General features: G+C 46.6%; 1 protein-coding gene across 1 annotated transcript in view; it reads right to left on the bottom strand.

Moving 5' to 3' along the window:
* Positions 1 to 942: 942 nt before the first annotated feature.
* Positions 943 to 21,372, bottom strand: part of st6galnac5a (ST6 (alpha-N-acetyl-neuraminyl-2,3-beta-galactosyl-1,3)-N-acetylgalactosaminide alpha-2,6-sialyltransferase 5a) — a 46,570-nt gene continuing 26,140 nt past the window's right edge. The window contains exons 5-6 of the mRNA XM_041207841.1: positions 12,743 to 12,850; positions 943 to 1,791 (exon numbers count right to left, since the gene is read on the bottom strand). Coding sequence (XP_041063775.1) covers positions 1,557 to 1,791; positions 12,743 to 12,850 — 343 coding nt within the window. The 3' untranslated portion in view covers positions 943 to 1,556. The remainder of the gene's footprint in view (positions 1,792 to 12,742; positions 12,851 to 21,372) is intronic.

Genomic DNA, 21,372 nt, shown 5'->3' with positions numbered 1-21,372 from the left:
CATCTGATAACTGTGGGGTGTAGGAAGGTGGGGAGCGACTGGATGGATTCCCTATAGCTACACCTAACCTGAGCTCATACCTGCTTACATGGGCCTCCCTTCCCTTCTCAGGGCTCTCTCCACTTATAAGTTTCTCCCAGGCCTCTCCATCCTTCCAGCCCTCTCTGCCTTTGGGCCTCTCTCCCTTTCCAGGCCTCTCCGTGCAGTATCCTCGGTTTTGCTAGCTCCCGTTACCGCTGTTCAGGCACTACAGCACTCGGGAGGGCTGTGAGAAGTAGTTGAGAAGCTTACCAATAAATAATTTAAAAGGTTAATGGTTTATCTGAAATATAAAGCTATTATGCTACAGCTGTTTAAGGCTCTGGTCAGATCCTACCTGAAGTACACATTCAGTTCTGTGAAGGATGCACTGGCCTTGGTGGTGGGTGCAATGTAGGTTAACCCAGAATAACACCAGGACTGAAAATTAAGTTCTCAAAGTTTGTATAGGCTTGTATTCGCTTAGCAAATTATGGGGTAATCTTATTGAGGTTTATAATAATAATATAATAAACGGATTTGGATAGCGTAGCTAGAGAGAAATTATTTCCTCTGCTGGGTGAGTCTGGTATAAGGGGGCATAACTTTAAAATTAGAGTTAGGCTGTTCAGGTCTGATGTGAAGAAAAAAACTTCTTTGCACAAGGGATAGTGGAAATGTCTCCTTCAAAAAGATGTTGAGGCTGGGGCAGTGGGTGGGTTGGGGGGGGGGGCGGAGTGGTGGTGCAAGGGTGGAGGTTCAATTGAAAATTTCGAAATTGAGATTGATTTTTGTTGGGTAATGGCTTTAAGGGTTACAGAACCAAGATGAAGTTAAGATATACAGATCACCCACAATCTGGCATGGCGCAGGCTGGAGGAACTGCATGATATCCTCCAGTTCGCAATCCTCCAAAGCCTCAAAATAGTAGATGTCTGAGCTAAATTCCTCCCCGTGCACTTTTATTCTTCTGCCAGTACTTCCTCACAAGGAGTCCTCGGTACACAGGGAGATTAATTAGTTGCTTCAACTCCGAGCTGCCTGTGGTATTTGGTTAAAATGTCAGCAAAAGTTCAGACGTGACACGTTGGAACTCAATGGGATAATAAATTGTCTCCAATGCAAATAATATTACAGGTCATCGATTGGGAAGGGGCCATCACAAATATTAAAAAAACACTGCTAAGGTTGCGGAGACGGCAGAATTAATGAGACCAGTGCCGTTTCCTCTCTCTTCCCCAAAAGAAAACGTGGACGGCTTGGATCTGAAAGGATCCCTTTGCTCCATATACTAGGATGCACGTGCTATCGGAAGGGCAGAAGCAGCCTTTGTGGAATCTCCTGAGTCATTCCTTCCTACGTTACAGCAGCAACCACACTTCCAAAGCACTGCACTGGTCGTGGGGTCGCCAACGACGCTAGATAAATGCAAGGTTGTTCTTTTTCACCCGCGGGATGTCGATTTCGAGGAAAAGCAACAGCCCCTCAAGCTTGGCGGCCCTGCTGATTGGTCCCGTGTGCCACGTGCTCCGGCCCCCTCATCTCCGCCTCGCCTCGCTTTCCGTGTGATTGGAAGCCACTGACTCTGGTTCCCATTCCGGCTGGTGGAAGCGGATGCTGTATTTCCTCGCCCACCTGGCAAACACGTGCTTCTCCGTGATGAACCGATGGTGGCTCCCCTTGCGTCCGAGCTCATGCGAGATGTACATCGTGCATTCGTCGATTCCCATAGGCTCATAGTAATGATAGGGCACCGAGCGGCGGGCGGGGTCCCTAAGTAAGGAAAGAAAAGTCATTGCACAGATTTGTTTCATTCTTACATGGGATTTGGGTGTCATTTGTTGCCCACCTTGAAAGGGCCTTGAACTGAGTTGCTTGCTAAGCCATTTCAGAGGGCAGTTTAGAGTCAGCCACATTGCTGTGGGTGTGGAGTCACATGTAGGCCAGACTGGGTAAGGATGAGAGATTTCCTTAACCCTAAAGGACATTAGTCCTTGAATAATAAACTTGCATTCACTAAGGACATTAGTGTCCTTAAATTCCAGATTTTATTAATTGAATTTAAATTCCACCAGCTGCCATGGTGGGATTTGAACCCATGTCCCACAGAACATTAGTCAGGGTTTACTGGATTACAAGTCCAGTGATATTGCCACTATGCCACTGTCCCCCCCCCCCCCCCACCGCCCCCCTTGAATGTGTGCCAACTTCCTGCATCATGACAGCGATTACACCTCAAAAAACATTTCACTGGCTGTGAAGAGCTTTGGATCATCTCGAGGCTGTGAAAGGCTCCATAGAAATATTTCCTTCCTCAACAAAGTTGTTTGTATGTTGTTAAACAATTCTAGGATGGTCTAAGTCAGTAAATCTCCCCTCCAAAAGCTGCCGACTCTAACTAGGGCTGGTTGTCCCCCAGGATCTTTATGTTCTTCATTCTTTCATGGGATGTGAGTGTCGCTGGCAAGGCCAGTATTTGTTGCTCGTCCCTAATTGCCCTTGAACTGCGTGGCTTCCTCGACCATTTCAGGGGGCAGTTAAGAGTCAACTACATTGCCGTGGGTCTGGAGTCACATGTAGGCCAGACCAGGTAAGGACAGCAGATTTCCTTCCCTAAAGGACAATAGTGAACCGGATGGGTTTTTGCAACAATCAATGATAGTTTCATGCTCACCATTACTGAGACTAACTTTATATTCCAGATTTACTATTTGAATTTAATTTCCATGAGCTGCTATGGTGGGATTTGAACCCACGTCCATTAGCCTGAGTCTCTGGATGACCTTTTTGTTTTCATTCACAGGATGTGGGCTTCACTGGCTGGGCCAGTATTTATTGCCCAACCCAAGTTGCCCTTGAGAAGGTGGTGGTGAGCTGCCTTTTTGAACCGCTGCAGTCCATGTGGTGTAGGTACACCTACAGTGCTGTTAGGGAGGGAGTTCCAGGATTTTGACCCAGCGGCAGTGAAGGAACGGCGATATATTTTCAAGTCAGGATGGTGAGTGACTTGCAAGAGAACTTCCAGGTGGTGGTGTTCCCATCTATCTGCTGCCCTTGTCCTTCTAGATGGTAGTGGTCGTGGGTTTGGAAGGTGCTGTCAAAGGAGCCTTGGCCTTGGTGAACTCCTGCAGTGCATCTTGTAGATGGTACACACTGCTGCCACTGTGCGTTGGTGGTGGAGGGAGTGAATGTATGCGGATGTGGTACCAATCTAGCGGGCTGCTTTGTCCTGGACGGTGTCAAGCTTCTTGAGTGTTGTTAGAGCTGCACTCATCCAGGCAAGTGGAGGGTATTCTGTCACACTCCTGACTTGTGCCTTGTAGATGGTGGACAGGCTTTGGGGCGTCAGGAGGTGAGTTACTTGTTGCAGGATTCCTAGCCTTTGATCTGCTCTTGTAGCCACAGTATTTATCTGGCTAGTCCAGTTCAGTTTCTGGTCAATGGTAACCCTCAAAATGTTGATAGTGGGGGATTCAGTGACTAGTCCAATGACATTACCACCATCCACCCACCTTGCCCAAATGATTATCCATTATTGGATATATTCCACTGAGAGCTACCACAGCATCACAAACCAATGTCCACCTTCCATGATGACTCAGTATTTTCACTTCTGCTTTAAAAGCTTATGCGTTCAATTCCTACTCCAGAGAGTTGCAGTACAGAGGGAGTGCTGCACAGTTGAACAACATATTAAATCAAGGACCTATCAGATTGCTCAAACGGATGTAAAAAATCCCATGGTGCTATTCAAGGAAGAGCCAGGGGTTCCTGGCCAATATTTATCCCTCAACCAATATTGCAGAAACAAATTATCTGCTCATTATCACATTTCTGTGTATGGGAGCTTGCTGTGCACAAGCTGGCTGTTGTGTTTCTTACCTTCCAACAATGACCACTTCAAAGTATTTCATCGGCTATAAATTGTTTTGGGATGGTGTGAGGTTGTGAAAGACACTATATAAAGGCAGGGTTACTTTTTTCCAAGTCGGGAAATGGATACCCTCGAGAACTCTATTTATCACTCTCTTTAAACCAGGACTGCTGAAGCTATGAGTACCATCCATTTCATCATCCTGACTAAGGGACCCTCTGACCGAACTTGGAGACCCTAGTGGCCTGTGTGGCTGAGCTAATCAATGCCTTTCCCACTGGAGCCTTGAGCATGCAGCTCTGAGCGATTGTTCACTTGTCAGGCTGCCCAAGAAAGAAGAAAGTTGCATTTAAATGGCGCCTCTCATGATTGTTTGCAGGCTATCCCAAAGTCCTTTACAGCCAAAGAGAATCTTGAAGGACAGAATCTTTTGTTCTTTCATTTGTTTGTAATAGGCAGAGTACAGAGAGTACTCAATCAGCTGCTGGCAAAACCCAAAATGAAACATCTATTGTTAGATGTGATTCTGCGATTGGAAGCACTTGCTGAACAATCCTGAATGCGCTAATAGCTACATTAACAATCAATTTGGCCAATCAGACTTGACTTGTAAAACAATTAGTGTCCTTTTCTCCTGTAGTATAAATTGTTGTGATTGTTTGAAATTTGGCATTCTTGCATTTGTCCAGATGAGTGCAAGACAAAAAGCTTCTGCAACATGTCTCTCTTTTCAGCAATATTCAAATTTGTTTTATTCATTTTACAGGATGCAAATCCTGATAGGCATTAGTGGACCACATGGATTTTTATAACAATGTAATAGTTTCGTAGTTACCATAGCTGATACTATATTTTTTTCAAAATTACAAATTTATGTAATTAACTGGATTTAAATCCCCCAGTTGCAAAGTTGGAATTTGAACTCACATATGCAGATTATTAGTCCATGCCCTGTAACAAAACCATTATGCTGTCACTTCCAATCTGCTGTCTCTAGCCATTCTCTCATGTAACTCCAGTGCCACACCAATGGAGTTGTTTCTCTGAAATGGTCGAGCAAGCCTCTCAGTTGTACCTAGAGCATATAGAGATGGACAATAACACTGGCCTTGCCAGTGTTGCCCGTAACCTGAGAACAAATGAACCAACTCTTTAGTTTGGGCTTGATTCTGTAGTTTCTGGAATGTAGTTTCTCCATCTTGATCAATCTGCCTCCTGCTCCATGTCACAACTTATAGATTTATAGAATAGCTGCAGCATAGAAGGGGGCTGATAGGCTTGTGATGGGCGGCTCAGCCAGCCCCACTCCCCCATCTTTCCTCATATAGCCCTCCAAATATTTTCTCTTCAGGTACTTATGCAATTATCCTTTGAAAGCCAAGTGTGTATCTGCCTCCACCATAATCTCAGGCAGTGCATTCCAGATCCTAACCCGCTCACTGCCTGAAAAAGGTTTTTGGCAAGTCGCTGTTGGTTCTTTGGCCAACCAGCATAAAGCTGTGTCCTCTGGTCCTTGACTCATTCCGACAATGGGAACAGTTTCTCTCTATCTGCTCTGTTCAGTCGGTGGTTTTGAACACCTCTATCAAATTTCCTCTCAACCCTGCCTTCTCCAGGCAGAATAGCCCCAGCGTCTCCAATCTATTTGTGTAACTAAACTACCTTCCTTGTAAATCACTTCTGACACCCTCTCTGAGGCCTTCCGTTTCTGAGGTAAACAGGGTAAACTGTGGTGGCCAGAATTGGAACTTGAAGCCAACCCAGAAGCGTCATCTACAAATAAGAAGTCTTCTCACACATGATAAAAGGTTTCTAGGAAATCTCGACATTTGCTGCTTCTCAAAAGTGGATAAGAAAGAACCTAAAGCTTCTGCGAGGGCAGTTTCTAGGTGGTTATTTCAAAGCGTTCCATCGGTTGTTAACTTAGGTCCGGTGTTATTACCCCAGCCTGAGTGAGAAGCTTCTGGGATCAAACTCTGCTTCAGGACTTGATGTAAACTAGGCCAGCATGTCAGTGCGGTCCTGAGGGAGTGCTGCAGTGCTAGAAATGCTATCTTTTACATGAGGAGTGTGTTTAATGTAAATGGGGAGAAGCAGGATGACTGGTAAGCTGGAGGCACAGATTTAAGGTAATCGGCTAAAGAACTCGGTGGGGGAGATTGGGAGGACGTTTTATTTGCTTTTCACCCAGCTGGAGGTTATGATCTGGAAGGTGCTGCCTGAAAGGGCAGTGGAAGTGAACTCTCAGTACTGCACTCAAAGTGTCAGCCTAGGTTTCCTTCTCAAGTCTCTGAAAGGTAGTGGGGGGGGCGGTGGTGGCGGCAAGGAGGGACACGGGGAGGAACCCACGACCTTCTGACACAAACTGAGGAGGACCCGCACCAGGGCACAGCTAACACAATAACACATGCTCAGCCCCATCCTCAGGATTCGCAGACACCACAACCGGATCCAAAAATATTTGACTTTTGTTTCCACGCCGTGAGTTTGGACTTGAAGAAATGCCGCTTAGTGAAGGAAGAGCAGGAGGAAGGAGCTGCACCTCCCACACCCCCCCTCCCCCAGCTCCTGCCGCACGAGACGGACTCCATGATCCAGTGATCCCAGTGAGGAATGGTGCAAACTGGACGCTAACGTCAGGATGTTCCTGCAAATGCCAGGATCACTGAGTATCTGTTATAGGAAACAGGAGCAGGGCTAAACCATACAGCTCGCTGGGCCTGCTCCGCCATTCAATATTACCTTCTACCTCCACTCCACTTTCCCCACGCCTCCCACTCCCCATTTTCCTCAATACCCTGAGAAACCAAAACTCTGTCTATCCCAGCCTTAAGTTTATTCAACAATGGAGCATCCACAACTCTCTGGGGTAGAGAATTCCAAAGATTCACAACCCTTTGAGTGAAGAAATTTTTCCTCATCCCAGTACTAAATACAAGACCCTTTATCCTGAGACTGTGCCCCCCCCCCACCCCGCCATGGTCTAGATTCCCCACCAATGTCCTCTGTGCCTACCCTGTCAAGCCCCTTCACAACTCTGTACCTTTCAACGAGATTTTCTAAACTCCAGAGAACATAAGCTCAATTTACTCGGCTTCTCATCGTAGCCCCTCATCCCAGGGACCAATCTGTTGAATCTTCACTGTATCCTCTTGAATGCAAGTACGTCCTTCCTTAAATGTGGAGACCAAAACTGCACAAGTACACTATATGCGGCCTCACCAAAACCCTGATTGTGGCAAGACTTCCTTATTCTTATACTCAAATCTCCTTGCAATAAAGACCAACATGTCATTTGCCTTCCTAATTACTTACTTTTGGAACATTTCCAGATAAAGTGTTCACTCATATCAACCAGACTCCTAAGTAAAGGGATCATCCCTATAAAACACATCTGGATAAAGGGATCACGCCTCTAGAACATTCTCAGATGAAGGAATAGCCCCTATAAAACACTCCTGGACAAAGAGATTGACGCTATAAGATGCTCCCAGATAAAGGGATCAGCCCAATAGTCCAGAGTTCTGGATGAAAGGATTTCCCTACAGAGAAAATGCTGAGAAAACGAGATCTCATCTTTAGAAAAGATCACCAGGGAAAAAGATCATCCCTATGGAGCTGCCTCATAGACAATGGGATCCTATGTAACACAATCCTAGATAAAAAGGTTAACCTTACAAAACATACTCTGTGAGAAGCAAACAGACACTTTTATAAAGAAGGTCTGGTTTCTGTTTTTGGTGGGGGTGGGGGGGGAAGGGGTGGGGGGGTGTTGGTGGGGGGGATGGGGTGTGTGCGGAGGCTGAAGTTTGAGAAACTTCCTGGCCTTTCAAGAAATGAAGTCAATCTTCTTTGCAGCAAGACAGTGACAACTGGTGCTGAAAGGGACTGGAATCCACAACTGAACGACTATGTCTAGGTCCCAGGTAGATTGAGCAGCATAGACTAAATGGCCTTTTCTCTCTCTCTCTCTCTCTCTCTCTGTTATGTCTTCATGAAATCATAACTCACTTTCTCTCCTGATGATTAAAGAAACATATATTTCCAAAACAAAAACAGAAACAGAAATACCTGGAAAAACTCAGTAGGTCTGGCAGCATCGGCGGAGAAGAGCACAGTTGACGTTTTGAGTCCTCATGACCCTTCAACAGAACTAAGTAAAAATAGGAAAGGGGTGAAATATAAGCTGGTTTAAGGAGGGTGGGGGGGGGGGGGGGCGGCGGCGGTTGTGGGGTTGTTGGGGCAAGCAGCCAGTATTAGGTGGAGATAATCAAAAGATGTCACAGATAAAAGGGCAAAGAGGTGTTGAAGTTGGTGATATTATCTAAAGGAATGTGCTAATTAAGAGTAAAGCGGGTTTTATCAAACACCTTGTCAAACACCAGGAGAGAAATGGAAAGCAATGAAGGTGAACAAGGCAAAAGAGAGATATGAAAATCCTGACGCAAAGCAGAACAAAACTTCTTCAAGGTAAGCATTTCTTGAAGAGAAGTGGCAGTCAATTAAACACAGAGATTACTTAGTTCTGTTGAAGGGTCATGAGGACTCGAAATGTCGACTGTGCTCTCCTCTGCTGATACTGCCAGACCTGCTGAGTTTTTCCAGGTATTTCTGTTTCTGTTTTGGATTTCCAGCATCCGTAGTTTTTGCTTTTATCTCTGTGTTTAATTGACTGCCACTTCTCTTCAAGAAATGCCTACCTTGAAAAAGTTTTGTTCTACTCTCCGTCAGGATTTTCGTATCTCTCTTTTGCCTTGTTCACCTTCATTGCTTTCCATTTCTCTCCTGGTGTTTGACAAGGTGTTTACTAAAACCCGCTTTACTCTTAATTAGCACATTCCTTTAGATAATATCACCACCTTCAACACCTCTTTGTCCTTTTGTCTGGGACATCTTTTGATTATCTCCACCTATTACTGGCTGCTTGTCCCAACATCCGCCCCCCCCTCCCCGCCCCCCCACCCCCGCCTTAAACCAGCTTATATTTCATCCCTTTCCTATTTTTACTTAGTTCTGTTGAAGGGTCATGAGGACTCGAAACGTCAGCTGTGCTCTTCTCCACCGATGCTGCCAGACCTGCTGAGTTTTTCCAGGTATTTCTGTTTCTGTTTTTGTTTTGGATTTTCAGCATCCTCAGTTTTTTGCTTTTATCTCTAACATATATTTCCAATTCAGTTCTAAATATCTTTTAACTGCCTTCTGCATCAATATTTGGCAAAAACAGTGCTGTCATGGTCCTATTGAATTAATGCATTTCTATAAACCTCTGCTTTATGATCTGCAGAAAGGAGTAACATGACTAACGCTCACAGTAACATTATTCACAAAAACAATCCTGCCCTTGGTACAAACGACTGCAAAATCTTTGCTTGCTTTGTTCTGATAAAGAGTTTAACTGTGATTTACAAAACAACTCTTCCAAGCTTCTTAATGACAGGGTGAAATCTGCAGCAGTGGGTATTAATGTGAAAGCTGTCACACCAGTCAGACATTATAACTTGTTCTCTCGTGTTTTTTTTGACAATTAAGGATGAAAACTGCCAATTAGAGTGCATGTAAACTGGAATCTCTCTGTGTGACACCTTCCAGCGTGTCAATCGAGTTCTGGAAAGCATTAATAAAATATGTTAAATATTCTGAAATGCACTGTAGATAATTTCATTTTTGATTGTCTCAGTAATGGTCCATTAGGTTTTTTGTGATTAATGATAGACACCCAGAAATGTAATTTAAAAAAAAACATACATTTAAGCATCAAGAACCTGTTTAGAATTTCCAAACTCAACTCTGTCATCTGTGTTTAACAGACCAGGTTTCAGGGGCTAGCATTCTCACTCCGAGTTTGAAGCTTTTGGGTTCAAGTCCCCACTCTGGAGAGTTCAGCACATAATGCAGATTGCTATTTCAGTGCAGCACTGAGGGAGTGCCGCACTGTCAGAGGTGCTGTTTCTCAGATGAAATGTAAAACCGAGGCACCCCCCCCCCACCACACACTCTCAGCTGGAAGCAAGAGATTCCGTGATGCTAATTAAAGAGCAGCGGAATTCTCTCTGGTATTCTTGTCAGTAGTGATTCCTCAGGCAACATTACTGAAACATGTTACCTGGTCTTCAGCACATTCCCATTTGTGGGATCTTGCTGTGTGCAAATAGGCTGCCATGTCTCCTAAGTTATGACAGTCACCATGCTTCAGGAATGCTCAACTGGCCGCAAAAATGCAATTATCCCCCTTATTCTGTTGGATACAATCAAGGGTGAATGGCGAGACCAAGCATTTCCCGAAACCGAATCGGTTTAGTAGCTTGAATGGACTGCGGTGTGTGCTATCCCCCACGGTACACTGCAGCAAGCCACCAAGGCTTCTTCGACAGCACTTTCCAAATCCACGACATCCACCCATCGAGAAGAACAAGGGCGGCAGGCGCTTCAGAATACCGTCACCTCCAAGTTCCCCTCCGAGTCACATGCCACCCTGACCTGGAACTACATCGCCATCCCCCGACTATCACTGGGTGAAAATCCTGGAACTCCCTCCCTAACAGCAAGGTGAGGGTTACAGAAACCACATGGACTGCAGTGGTCCAAGGCAGTGGCTCAACTCAGCCTTCTGAAGGGGAAATTAGGGATGGGCAATAAACGCTGGCCTTGCCAGCGACTCCTAAATCCCCAGGATAAATGTTAATAGAAGCAGACCAGAAGGTCACAGGCTTGGTTCACAGTCTGTGCTGGGTTGATTGGGTACAAGATCCACAAGTTGTCTCGGTCCCCATTCTGAGAGATCAGTTTCTGTTCAATATCTAATAACATCTGCCATAAAGTACATGTACAGGTTGAATGAAGGAAGGATCAGGCTCAGTGTGATGCTCTCCAAAGTCAGGGTTTTCACATTGAGATTGACCATGCTGTGGTGGATGTTGTATATTGTATAAATCTCAGAGCAATGCAGAGATGACACTGACTTCTAAATGTGCAGCAGGTTTATTTAGAAGAGTTTCAAAATGTCTCTGCAATCACAAAATGTCTGCACTCATGCTTATACCAGCTCAGGCCTCTGGTACCTTCTGTGTTTACTTTAGCTTTGAGTCCATAACCAGGCTTAACTAATCGATAGCAGTGAGAATAGATCAGTTATCAGACTCACATTCCAGTAATAGCTGCAAATCAGGAGGTGGAAGGGAGAGTGGAACTTGGTGAAATTACAATCAGTGGGGAAGTGGTACTCTGCAAACTGATGGAGCTGCGGGCTGACAAGTCTCGGGGTCCAGATGGACTTTATCCTTGGGCCTTAAGAGAGGTGGCTAATGAGGCAGTAGATGCATTGGTGTTAATTTTCCAAAATTCCCTAGTACCTGGAAAGGTTCCATCAGACTGGGAAAGTAGAAAATATAACCCGTCTGTTCAAGAAGAGAGGGAGGCAGAAAACGGAACAATAAGCCAATTAGCTTGACATCTGTCATGGGGAAGGTGTTAGAATCGAGCCTTAAAGAGGTTACAGCTGGGCACTTACCAAAACTCAAGGTAATTGGGAAGAGTCAGCAGGGTTTTGTGAAAAGGAAATCATGTTTACCCAATTTATTAGAGTTTGAAGGAGTAACATGTGCTGTGGATAAAGGGGACCCTGTAGACATACTATATATATGGATTTCCAGAAGGCATTTGATAAGGTGCCTCATCAAAGATTATTACAGTGAATAAAATTTCAATGTGTAGGGGGGTAACATATTAGCATGGATCGAAGGTGGCTAGCTGGCAGAAAACAGAGTATACATAAATGGTTCTTTGTCTGTTTGGCAGGATGTGACATGTGGAGTCCCACAGGGTTCTGTGCCGGGGACTCAGCTTTTTACAATTTAGATGAGGGGAGCAAAGGCATAGTAGCTAAGTTTGCAAATGACACAAAGATAGGTAGGAAAGTATGTTGTGAAGAAGCCATAAGGAGTTTGCAGACGGATGCAGTGAGTAGGCAAAAATCTGGCACTGTGGGAAAATGTGAAGTTGGCAGAAAGAATAAAAAAGCAGAGTATTACTTAAACAGAGAGTGACTGCAGAATTCTGAGGTGCAGAGAGATCTAGGTGTTCTAGTCCATGAGTCACAGTAAGTTAGTACGCAGGTACAGCATGTAATTAAGAAGGCTAATGGAATGCTATCCTTTATTATGAGAGAAATTGAACATATAAGTAAGGATGTTATGCTTCAGTTATACAGGGCATTGCTGAGACCACATGTCCAATACTGTGTGCAGTTTTGATCTCCTTATTTAAGGAAGGATGTAAATGCGTTGGAAGCAGATCAGAGGAGGTTTACTAGATTGATACCGGGAATGAGTGGGTTGTCTTATGAGGAAAGGTTGGACAGACTTATTTACACTGGAGTTTAGAAGAGTGATGAGTGATTTGATTGAAGTGTACAAGATCCTGAACGGCCTTGACAAGGTGGATGTGGAAAGGATGTTTCCTCTTGTGGGTGAGTCCAGGACTCAGGGGCACTGTTTTAAAATTAGGGGTCACCCTTTTGGGACAGAGATGAGGAAAAAGTTTTTCTCTCAGGGTGTTGTGCCACTTTTGAACTCCCTGCCCCAGAAAGTGGTGGAAGCGGAGTTATTGAATATTTTTAAGGCAGAGGTAGATAAATTCTTGTGACGCAGGGGAATCGAAGGTTATCAGGGGTAGATGGGAATCTGGAAGTTGAAACACAAACAGATCAGCCATGATCTTATTGAATGGTGGAGCAGGCTCGAGATGAACACTGAACAATTAAACCACTGAACACTACAGGCCACTTGGGGGAAAACAGACAAGAAGTCAATGTAAGAGCCACGTGTTGCAAAAGCAACAACAGTTGAAACCTACCTGCAGCGGTTAGGTGGGACCATGCCATAGACGTCAATTCTGTCGCAAAGTTCAAGGGCGATGATCATAGTGAACCAGCCAGTACTCAACCACGAATTGGAGGTTTTCCTAGAAAATAAACGTTTGTTCTTTTTTTACCACCGCACTGACAAAAGCATTTATTACGAAGCAGATTAAGGGTTAGGTGAAGATAGGATACGTGTTGCAGAAAGAGATGTACAGAGTAAGGGAAGCTGGCAGATTTGGCCTTCTGGAGAAAAAGTTGGTCAAACAGTCTTTTGGTATCACAGAGCTTGAGTACTGCTGGAAAAGAGAAATGCTGTCAAAGCTTTTCATTTTTAACTCATCAGGATAGATGCATGAATACCAAATTTCCAAGGTAACAACAATTTATACTACATGAGAAAAGGATGCTGATAGGTTGGCAAGTCAATTCTGATTGGTTGAGGCATTGCCATGGTGCATTCCCTGGTACATTATCCATTGCAACACCTCGACCAGAGTCAACTTGCCAATCTATCAGCACCCTTCTCTCATGAGGTATAAATTGTTGCTACCTTTAAAATTTGGCATTCTTGCAGATGTCCTGATTAGTGTAAGATGAAAAGCTTCAACAGCTTGTCAGCTCCTTTTTCACCAGTAGATCAGTTAGCGTTAGCATTAGCCATAGCTCAATGGGCAGCACTGTCTCCCCGAGTCAGAAGGTTGTGGGTTTAAATCCCGCTCCAAAGACTTGAACACAAAATCGAGGCCGACTCTCCAGTGCAGTACTGAGGGAGCGCTGCACTGTCAAAAGCGCTGCCTTTGGGATAAGGTGTTAAACTGATGGCTCCTTCTGCCCTGTCAGTTGGATGTAAAAGATCTTCCAACACTATTCAAATAAGAGCAGGGAAGCTCTCCCAGGTGAGCTGACCAATATTTAAACTGATGATCTGGACTTAATTCATTGCTGTTTGTGGGACCTTGCTATGTGCAAATCGGCGGCCATATTTGCTAAGTTGCAACAGTGACGACATTTCAAATGTACTTCATTGGCTGTAAAGTGCCTTGGAATGTCCCAAGGTTATGAACGCTGCTAGATAAATGAAAATCGTCTACACATTTGCTTAAAACACCTACATAATAGCAGCTGACTGCACCACAAAAGCTACACTGGTGCGTGAAGCATATTGGAAAATCCTGAGGATGTGAAAGACGTGACATAAATACAAGATTTCTCTTACTCGTTGTTCGTGTTATCTGCTGTTGCCACTCAATGCCCTCATCTAAAACCTGTCTACAGTTTTCTAATTAGCCCATTCAAAGCAAAGGAAAAAAAGAATTTTAAACAAAACAGTGTTCATTCACCAATATCTCAAAATAGAACCTTTGCCTCTGAGTCACAAAGTCACAGGGCGGAATCGTCCCAGATTTGCACCAAGTGCAGTAACATGTGGGGGAAAAGATGTTTCACTCGCCAGCCGCAATGGCAGGTTTTCGCACCCTATTGTCCCATTCCCAACACGTCGCGGCTCATTAATAATGCATTCCCGGGAAATACGCCGGGCCACTGGCTGGGAAGCCTCTGATTCACCTGCTCCACTGTCGCCTCAGCCCTTCAGTAACCCAGAGCGAGGACTCGCTAAGGGAACGGAAGCTGCTGGAAAGTCATGGCTGCCAAAGGGAGGAATCATGCTGCTCCCAAGTTTACTGACACTTCTGGACACCGTGAAGTCCTCTACCCAACTCCGGGCAAAGACCAACAAGCAAGGTCACCAATCCAACATGGGAGGCGGTGACAGTGGTGGTCAGCACCAATGCCCTGCAAAAGAGGACAGCCACCCAGCGCCGAGAGCGGATGAATGATCTCTCACATTCTGTCATGGTAAGTCACTCTTCTCATCGCTATCAACTCACACATTCACAAACCCATCACACATTCACAGGGATCTCACTCGCTGCCAGCTCAAGGGACATCACCATTCACTCTCACCCGCACCTTCATCAGTCCTGTGGATCGTGTCCTCATCCTGTCCATGGGACCACTCACAACCCACACATGCCAGGCGTCCTTCTCATCTGGCCTGGCACTCTCTCCATCTGTATTCACGCAGGATAAGCTGGCACACAACAAACGGGGGAGGTTACAGACTGGTGGAGGAATGTCTGACATCAAGGTCCTCATAGACTTTGAAAATAGGGTCATCCCGCTGGCCGGCGATGACCTGGACTGTTCCTGCGGTAACGGTGAGGTCAGCGGTGCTCAACCAAGTAAAGACCGAGCAGTGCAACATCCATCAGACATCCAACCATGCAGTGAGCCAGTCCCTGTTCTGCAGTTCCCTGTCATGAACCAATTATCTCTCCTTCCTTTCTCAGGCACATCTGGGAAGCAGCCGAGGGGTCCACGAGCCAGCCCCTCGACTCAAGCCTGGAAAACACATTAGAAGAAAAATCTGATGACACCCTCATTGAAGACCCATCACAGCGCTGACCCGCACCCTCCACCAGTGCAGAGACACACACCTCGGTGGGACCTAGTTCGAGAGTAGCCTCGGGGTCACAATCTGGTGAGCACATCGCACCGTCTGATCATCAGCGGACAGCAGCGGCAGGGACTTCCCAGGTCCCCGGCACTCGGAGGGCTGCTGGAGGCCAGAAATTTGCTGAGTCCGAGTCAGATGATGAGCCTCTGGACTCAGTCTTGTCACAGTTGCTGCAGCTGCAAAGGCAAGCTGGAGAACATCTGGAAGGGATGTCTGCTGCACTCCTCAGATTGCAAGGCACAATGCAGGAGTCCGTCCGCATTCAGTCTGAGGTGATAGTGTCGGCATGCCAATGCACCGAGGTCAACACTGGTGGGATGGTGGCTGCCATGGATACCTAGGTCCAGGACATCGCTCCTGCACTGCTGCATTGGCTGAACTCCATGGCTGACAACATAGTTGACCTCCAACAGTGTGGACGCGAGAGGGTAGCAGAAGGGCTACCTCTTCCGCTCAGAGTCAGCCAGGGGCCCTCGGGGACCCATAGGGAGGAGGATCAGCAGGTGCACATTCTGGGTCCATCCACCCAGATGACTCTGGGAGTGTCCGGCCCACCCGAATCCCCTCTTCCCATGACCCCGGCAGCTCTGGCTCCGCAGGCTGAGGAGGGTGTCACTGCCACACAGCAGGACCCTGAAAGCCACCTGTCGAGGTCATCACAGGCAGCAGGCTGCCTACAGCTCTGCTGTGGGTGGCTGGGGAACAGCATGATGTAGCGGCAGGGTTAGGAAGGTTAAGAAGATGTACTTACACAGCCTGAGCATGGGTGTTAGCCACTTGTACATAATGTTCACTATTGTAAATAAACTCCCAAGAATGTCTCCCTGCCTATGGCTCCTTGTTCTGATGAGCAGTGTTCGTGTCACTCAGATGTGAAACCTTGATTCCTGCACAAGATAAAGGCAGGTGTCTCAGTCCAGGGCCTCTTCCTTGTGCAGCGTGTAACCTTCAGACCAAAGTGATGGTCCGGCTTGTTATTGCTGCTAGAAAGTCGTGGGCAGGCATCACAGAGTTCCGTCATTCTCTCTGTGTGCTCTTAGCACCTTTGAGGTGGGGCTGGCCCCCATCCCTTCAGCATCTGTGACCGGTGACACTGTGCTTCTGAAGGGGTCAGGCACTCAAGACTGACAAAGGATCAGGTGCTTTTAAAGTTTCACGGCTGCGTTTCCATGATATGGAGCACAAGTGAGCTGCCCTCAGCCAGGCAGGGGTCAGACATTCTCAGAGGCAATGTGAAGATCTGTTGAGTGTCCACATCTTGTCATCATCATCCCCCTGGAATCTAGCGACTATTAGTGTCTCCACTACGTCTCCATGACATGAGCCTGAGCACTGAGCCAATGTGCGCTGCCAACAGCCACGCAGGAGTCAAACAGTCACAGAAACAAAGTGAGGATGTCAGGACTGTCCTCACTGCATCTCATCATCATCCTCCACAAATCTTGTGGTTACGAGGGCCTCTTGAGCACGCCTGCCTCGCCTGGCCAGTGTGATTGCCTCATCGCCTGCATCCTCGCCTCCGAGGACCTCACTATCGTCATCCCCTACAACGTCCTCTTCAGCCAGGTCCTCTCCCTGTTGCAGCGCCAGGTTGTGGAGCATGCAGCAAGCAATGATGATGTGCGACACCCTCTGGGGACGGTGCTCCACCATTGAGGCACAGGAACCTTATTTTCAAAGTGCCTATTGTTTGCTGCACCAAAGTCCAGGTTGCTGCATGAGCCATCGAATGGGCATCATCAGCCACGTCCTCTGCGGGTAGCCCTTGACCCCAAGGAGCCGACCCTGCAGCCTCTCTGGACCCTGGAAGATGTCAGGGATCTGAGACCTGCTAAAGATGTAGGAGTCGTGGATGCTCCCTGGGAATGGCGCGCAGACCCTGCAGGGTGTTTGTGGTGGTCGCCCACCAGCTGAACATTCAGCCAGTGGAAGCCCTTGCGATTGACATTGTTGACTGCTTGTTGCCATGGGGATCTAAGTGCCACGTGAATGCAGTCGATGGTGCCCTGCACCTGTGGAAAACCAGAGAGCTGCACAAATCCCAGTGCTCTTGTTTCCTGGCTTTCCAGATCCCGGGTGAAATGCACAAAGTTCTGTGCCTTTGTGAAGATGGTGTCCATGACCTCCAGGGTACGCTTGTGGGTGGAGGCTTGCAAGATCCCACACAGGTCACCTGTGGAGCCCTGGAAACAGCCACTGGAGTAAAAATTGAGCGCCGCAGTCACTTTCACAGCTACTGGCAGTGGATGCCCTCCATGTCCCCGTGGTGCCAAATCCTGCAGCATACGTGACTGACCAGTCCCCTAGACGTGCGCAGTCTTCAGCAACACTGGTTCTCGGTCATCTGCAGGAATGACAGGCGCCATCTACAGACCCTTCGTCTAGTGAGGTGCCTGAGAACAATGCCTCACTGTGGATCTTCAGCTGCATGCGCAGCAGGCCCTGCCACCCCTTCATCTTGAGGGAGGTGCTCCTCCCTTTGCCGAGCCAGGTGTCTCCACTGCTCTCTTCATCTTCTTCTCTGCTCCCTGTAAGTCATGAGGCAGACCGCTAAATCACCAGGCTCCATGATCCTGATGTTCTCCTCCTTCAAGATCAAAGAGAGAGACGTGTGGGTTGGAATATATGTCCAAAGAACCTCTGTTCATTAAGTCTGAAGGCCCCTTCATGCAAGCTGGAGAGTGCTGGCCACCACTTGAATGGCCAGTGTGCAGGGTGATGCATGGCTGTCCGAAACCCCACCCGCCTCCACCCCACTCCACTTGACCGATTGGCGGCAGCTTCGGCCACTGGACTGCTGGCTGTGCTCTCAGCTCAGGCGCAGGCATTCTCCTAACCCGCACTGCAAGGCTGCGCTGTTAGCCTGAACAATGAGGGATACTGATCCAAACCTTAATATAAACCTTGCAAGGGGCTGTGAGTGCCAACACCAGTAACTGCGCCATGGCCACCTTTCGCAAGGGGATTGTACAACGTGCCCAGTCGGCCAATTGCTTTGGGCCCCCCCCCCTAAAACACACATTGTCACCCTTCGGACGCAGACTGCAAATTAAAGTTTTGGAGCATTTGGTGGCACTTCCATGTTTTTGCGTTGCTTGAGTGGGCAGACTCCAAGCCTGCCAATGGAGCTGCAGCTGAATGGTCTCAGCTGCGGAAGAATGCTTACTTTTGACAAGCTTTTCCAAGTGTGTGGCTGCTTCCCCACCTCCGCCCCCCCCCCAACTCCCCCCCACTCCTGGCATGTACTTCATGACTTCCTTCAGTCTGTGCTGCCTTGGCCTCCATCACCTCCCGGTCTGACCCGCACTGGAGCTCTTGCCCAGGCACTGCACCTGATATTGTTCCCCTAAAACCCACCCCCCCCACCACTTCACCTGCTACGATGCCCGACGTCAACGTGTTGGAAAATTCCGGCCATTGCTTTGAGACCTACCAGAGGGACTTAAGCCCATCATCTAGACTGACACTCCAGTGCAGTACTGAGGGGGGGCTACATGGTCAGAGGTGTGGTCGTTCGGATGTGAAGTTAAACTTGGCTCTGTGTGCCCTTTCAGGTGAATGTATAGATCCCTCCAAACAGTGCAACATTTTCCCGGTATCCTACCAACATATATCCTTTAACCGGCAACTAAACACTAAATAATCAAGGGGCAAAAGGTGGGGCATGGAGATAAATACAATAACCAAGAAACGGTACTAGGGAAACTAATGGGGTTAAAGGCCGATAAGCCCCCTGGACCTGATGGGTTGCATCCTAGGATATTAAAGGAAGTAGCTACAGAGATAGTGAATGCACTGGTAGTAATCTTCCAAGAATCCTTAGATTCTGGAAAAGTTCCAGGGGATTGGAAAACTGTCAACGTAACACCCTTATTCAAAAAGGGAGGGAGACAAAAAACAGGTAACTATAGGCCAGTTAGCTTAACATCCGCCATTAGGAAAATGTTAGAGTCTATTATAAAGGATGTAATAGCAAAGTATTTAGAAATGCATAATGTAATCAAGGAGAGTCAGCATGGCTTCATGAAGGGGAGATCATACCTGACAAATTTATTAGAATTCTCTCAGGAGGTAACAAGCAGGATAGATAAAGGGGAACCAGTAGATGTAATTTATTTGGGTTTCAAAAAGGCGTTTGATAAGGTACCACACATAAGGCTACTTAATATGATAAGAGCCCATGGTGTTGGGGGTAGTATGTTAGCATGGATAGAGGATTGGCTATCTACTAGAAGACAGAGAGTTGGGATAGAGGGAGCATTTTCAGGATGGCAACCTGTAACTAATGGAGTCCCACAGGAATCAGTGCTGGGGCCACAATTATTTACAATATATGTTAATGACTTGGATGAGGAGAGTGAATGTACTATCACCAAGTTTGTGGATGACACAAAAATAAGTGGGAAGGCAAGTGATGAGGATGACTTAAAGAGTTTACAGAGGGATATAGACAGGTCAAATGAGTGAGCAAAAATTGGCCAATGGAATATAATGTGGGAAAATGTGAGGTCATGCACTTTGGCAGGAAGAATAGAGGAGCTGATAATTGTTTAAATGGAGAAAAATGCAGAAAGCTGCAGCACAGAGGGGGTCCTCAAGCATGAATCACAAAAAGCTAGCACACAAGTTCAGCAGGTAATAAGGAAGGCAAATGGAATGTTGGCCTTTATGTCAAAGGGTGAAAATAAAAATAGGGAAGTCTTGCTAAAAGTATACAAGGGCCTAGTTTGACCACACCTAGAATACTGTGAACAATTTTGATCCCCTAATCTAAGGAAAGATGTACTGGCATTGGAAGCAGTCCAGAGAAGGCTCCCTAGGTTGATCTCAGGTATGGAGGGATTTCCTAATGGGGAGAGGTTGAGTAGGTTGGGCCTGTACTCATTGGAGTTTAGAAGAATGAGAGGTGACCTTATTGAAGCATATAAGATTCTTAGGGGGCTTCACAGGGTAGATGCTGAGACATTATTTCCCCTTGTGGGAGAGTCTAGGATCAGAGGGCATAATCCCAGAGTAAGGAGTCACCCATTTAAGACAGAGATGAGGAGGAATTTCTTCTCTCAGAGGGTAGTCAGTCTGTGGAATTCTTTACCACAGAGAGCTGTAGAGGCTGGGTCGTTAAGTATATTCAAAGCTGGGATAGACAGATTTTTAATCAGTAAGGGAATCAAGGGTTTTGGGGAAAAGGCAGGAAAGTGGAGTTGAGGGTTATCAGATCAGCCATGATCTCACTGAATGGTGGAGCAGACTCAATAGGCTGAATGGCCTACTTCTGCTCCCATGTCTTATGGTCTTAAAACAGACTTCACTGTTGTTTGTGGATGTTTGCTGTATGCAAATTGGTTGCTTCAGTTCCTACAACAGTGATAACACTTCAAAAGTGCTTCATTGGTTGTAAAGCGCTTTGGGATCCCTGAGGTGGTCCTCAGCTGTATAAAAGCATGTCATAAATAGAAGTCTTTTCTTTTTACTTGCTAGGTTTTCTCTCTCTTTTTTATATTCCTTAATTAAATTTCTTCATGCTGCCAGCCATTAACGTATAGGTTATTTTTACTCATTGCATGTAAGACATTTTGATACAAATGCGGGCAGAGAGAAACTATTTCCTCTGATGTGTCGGTGGGGAGAGAGCAGCGCCGGGGTGGGTCGAGTGTGGAGTCCAGAGAAAAGGGACAAAACCTTAAAGTTTGAGCTAGGCCCTGCATTCAGGGGTGATGTCAGGAGACATTGCTTCACACAAAGGGTGCTGGAAATTTGAAACATTCTCACTAAAAAACTGTTGGGGTTGGGAATCGATTTAAAATTTCAAAACTGAGGTGGATATATTTTTGATGGCAGGATTATCAAGAGGTATAGAATCAAGTGGCTAAATGAAGCTAGAATACAGATCAGCCATGAACTGGATTTGAGAACAGGCCCCAGAGGCTGATTAGCTAAGCCCTGTTCCTGCGTTTCAATCCAAAAATCGCCAAAATTCCCCCCCTCCTTCTCACCTGAGGCTTTTGACTATTGCCTGGGATGTAACGGGACCCCTGATGCCCACTTCAGAAGTCCTCACTGAAGTGGCCACTATATTCAGGCATGATCACTGATAACTGAGTGTCA

Source organism: Carcharodon carcharias, chromosome 16 (assembly GCF_017639515.1).
Source record: "Carcharodon carcharias isolate sCarCar2 chromosome 16, sCarCar2.pri, whole genome shotgun sequence".
In the NCBI taxonomy this organism is placed as follows: Eukaryota; Metazoa; Chordata; class Chondrichthyes; order Lamniformes; family Lamnidae; genus Carcharodon; species Carcharodon carcharias.
The sequence above is the reverse complement of the archived record's forward strand: the minus strand, read 5'-3'. Positions and strand labels throughout refer to the sequence as shown.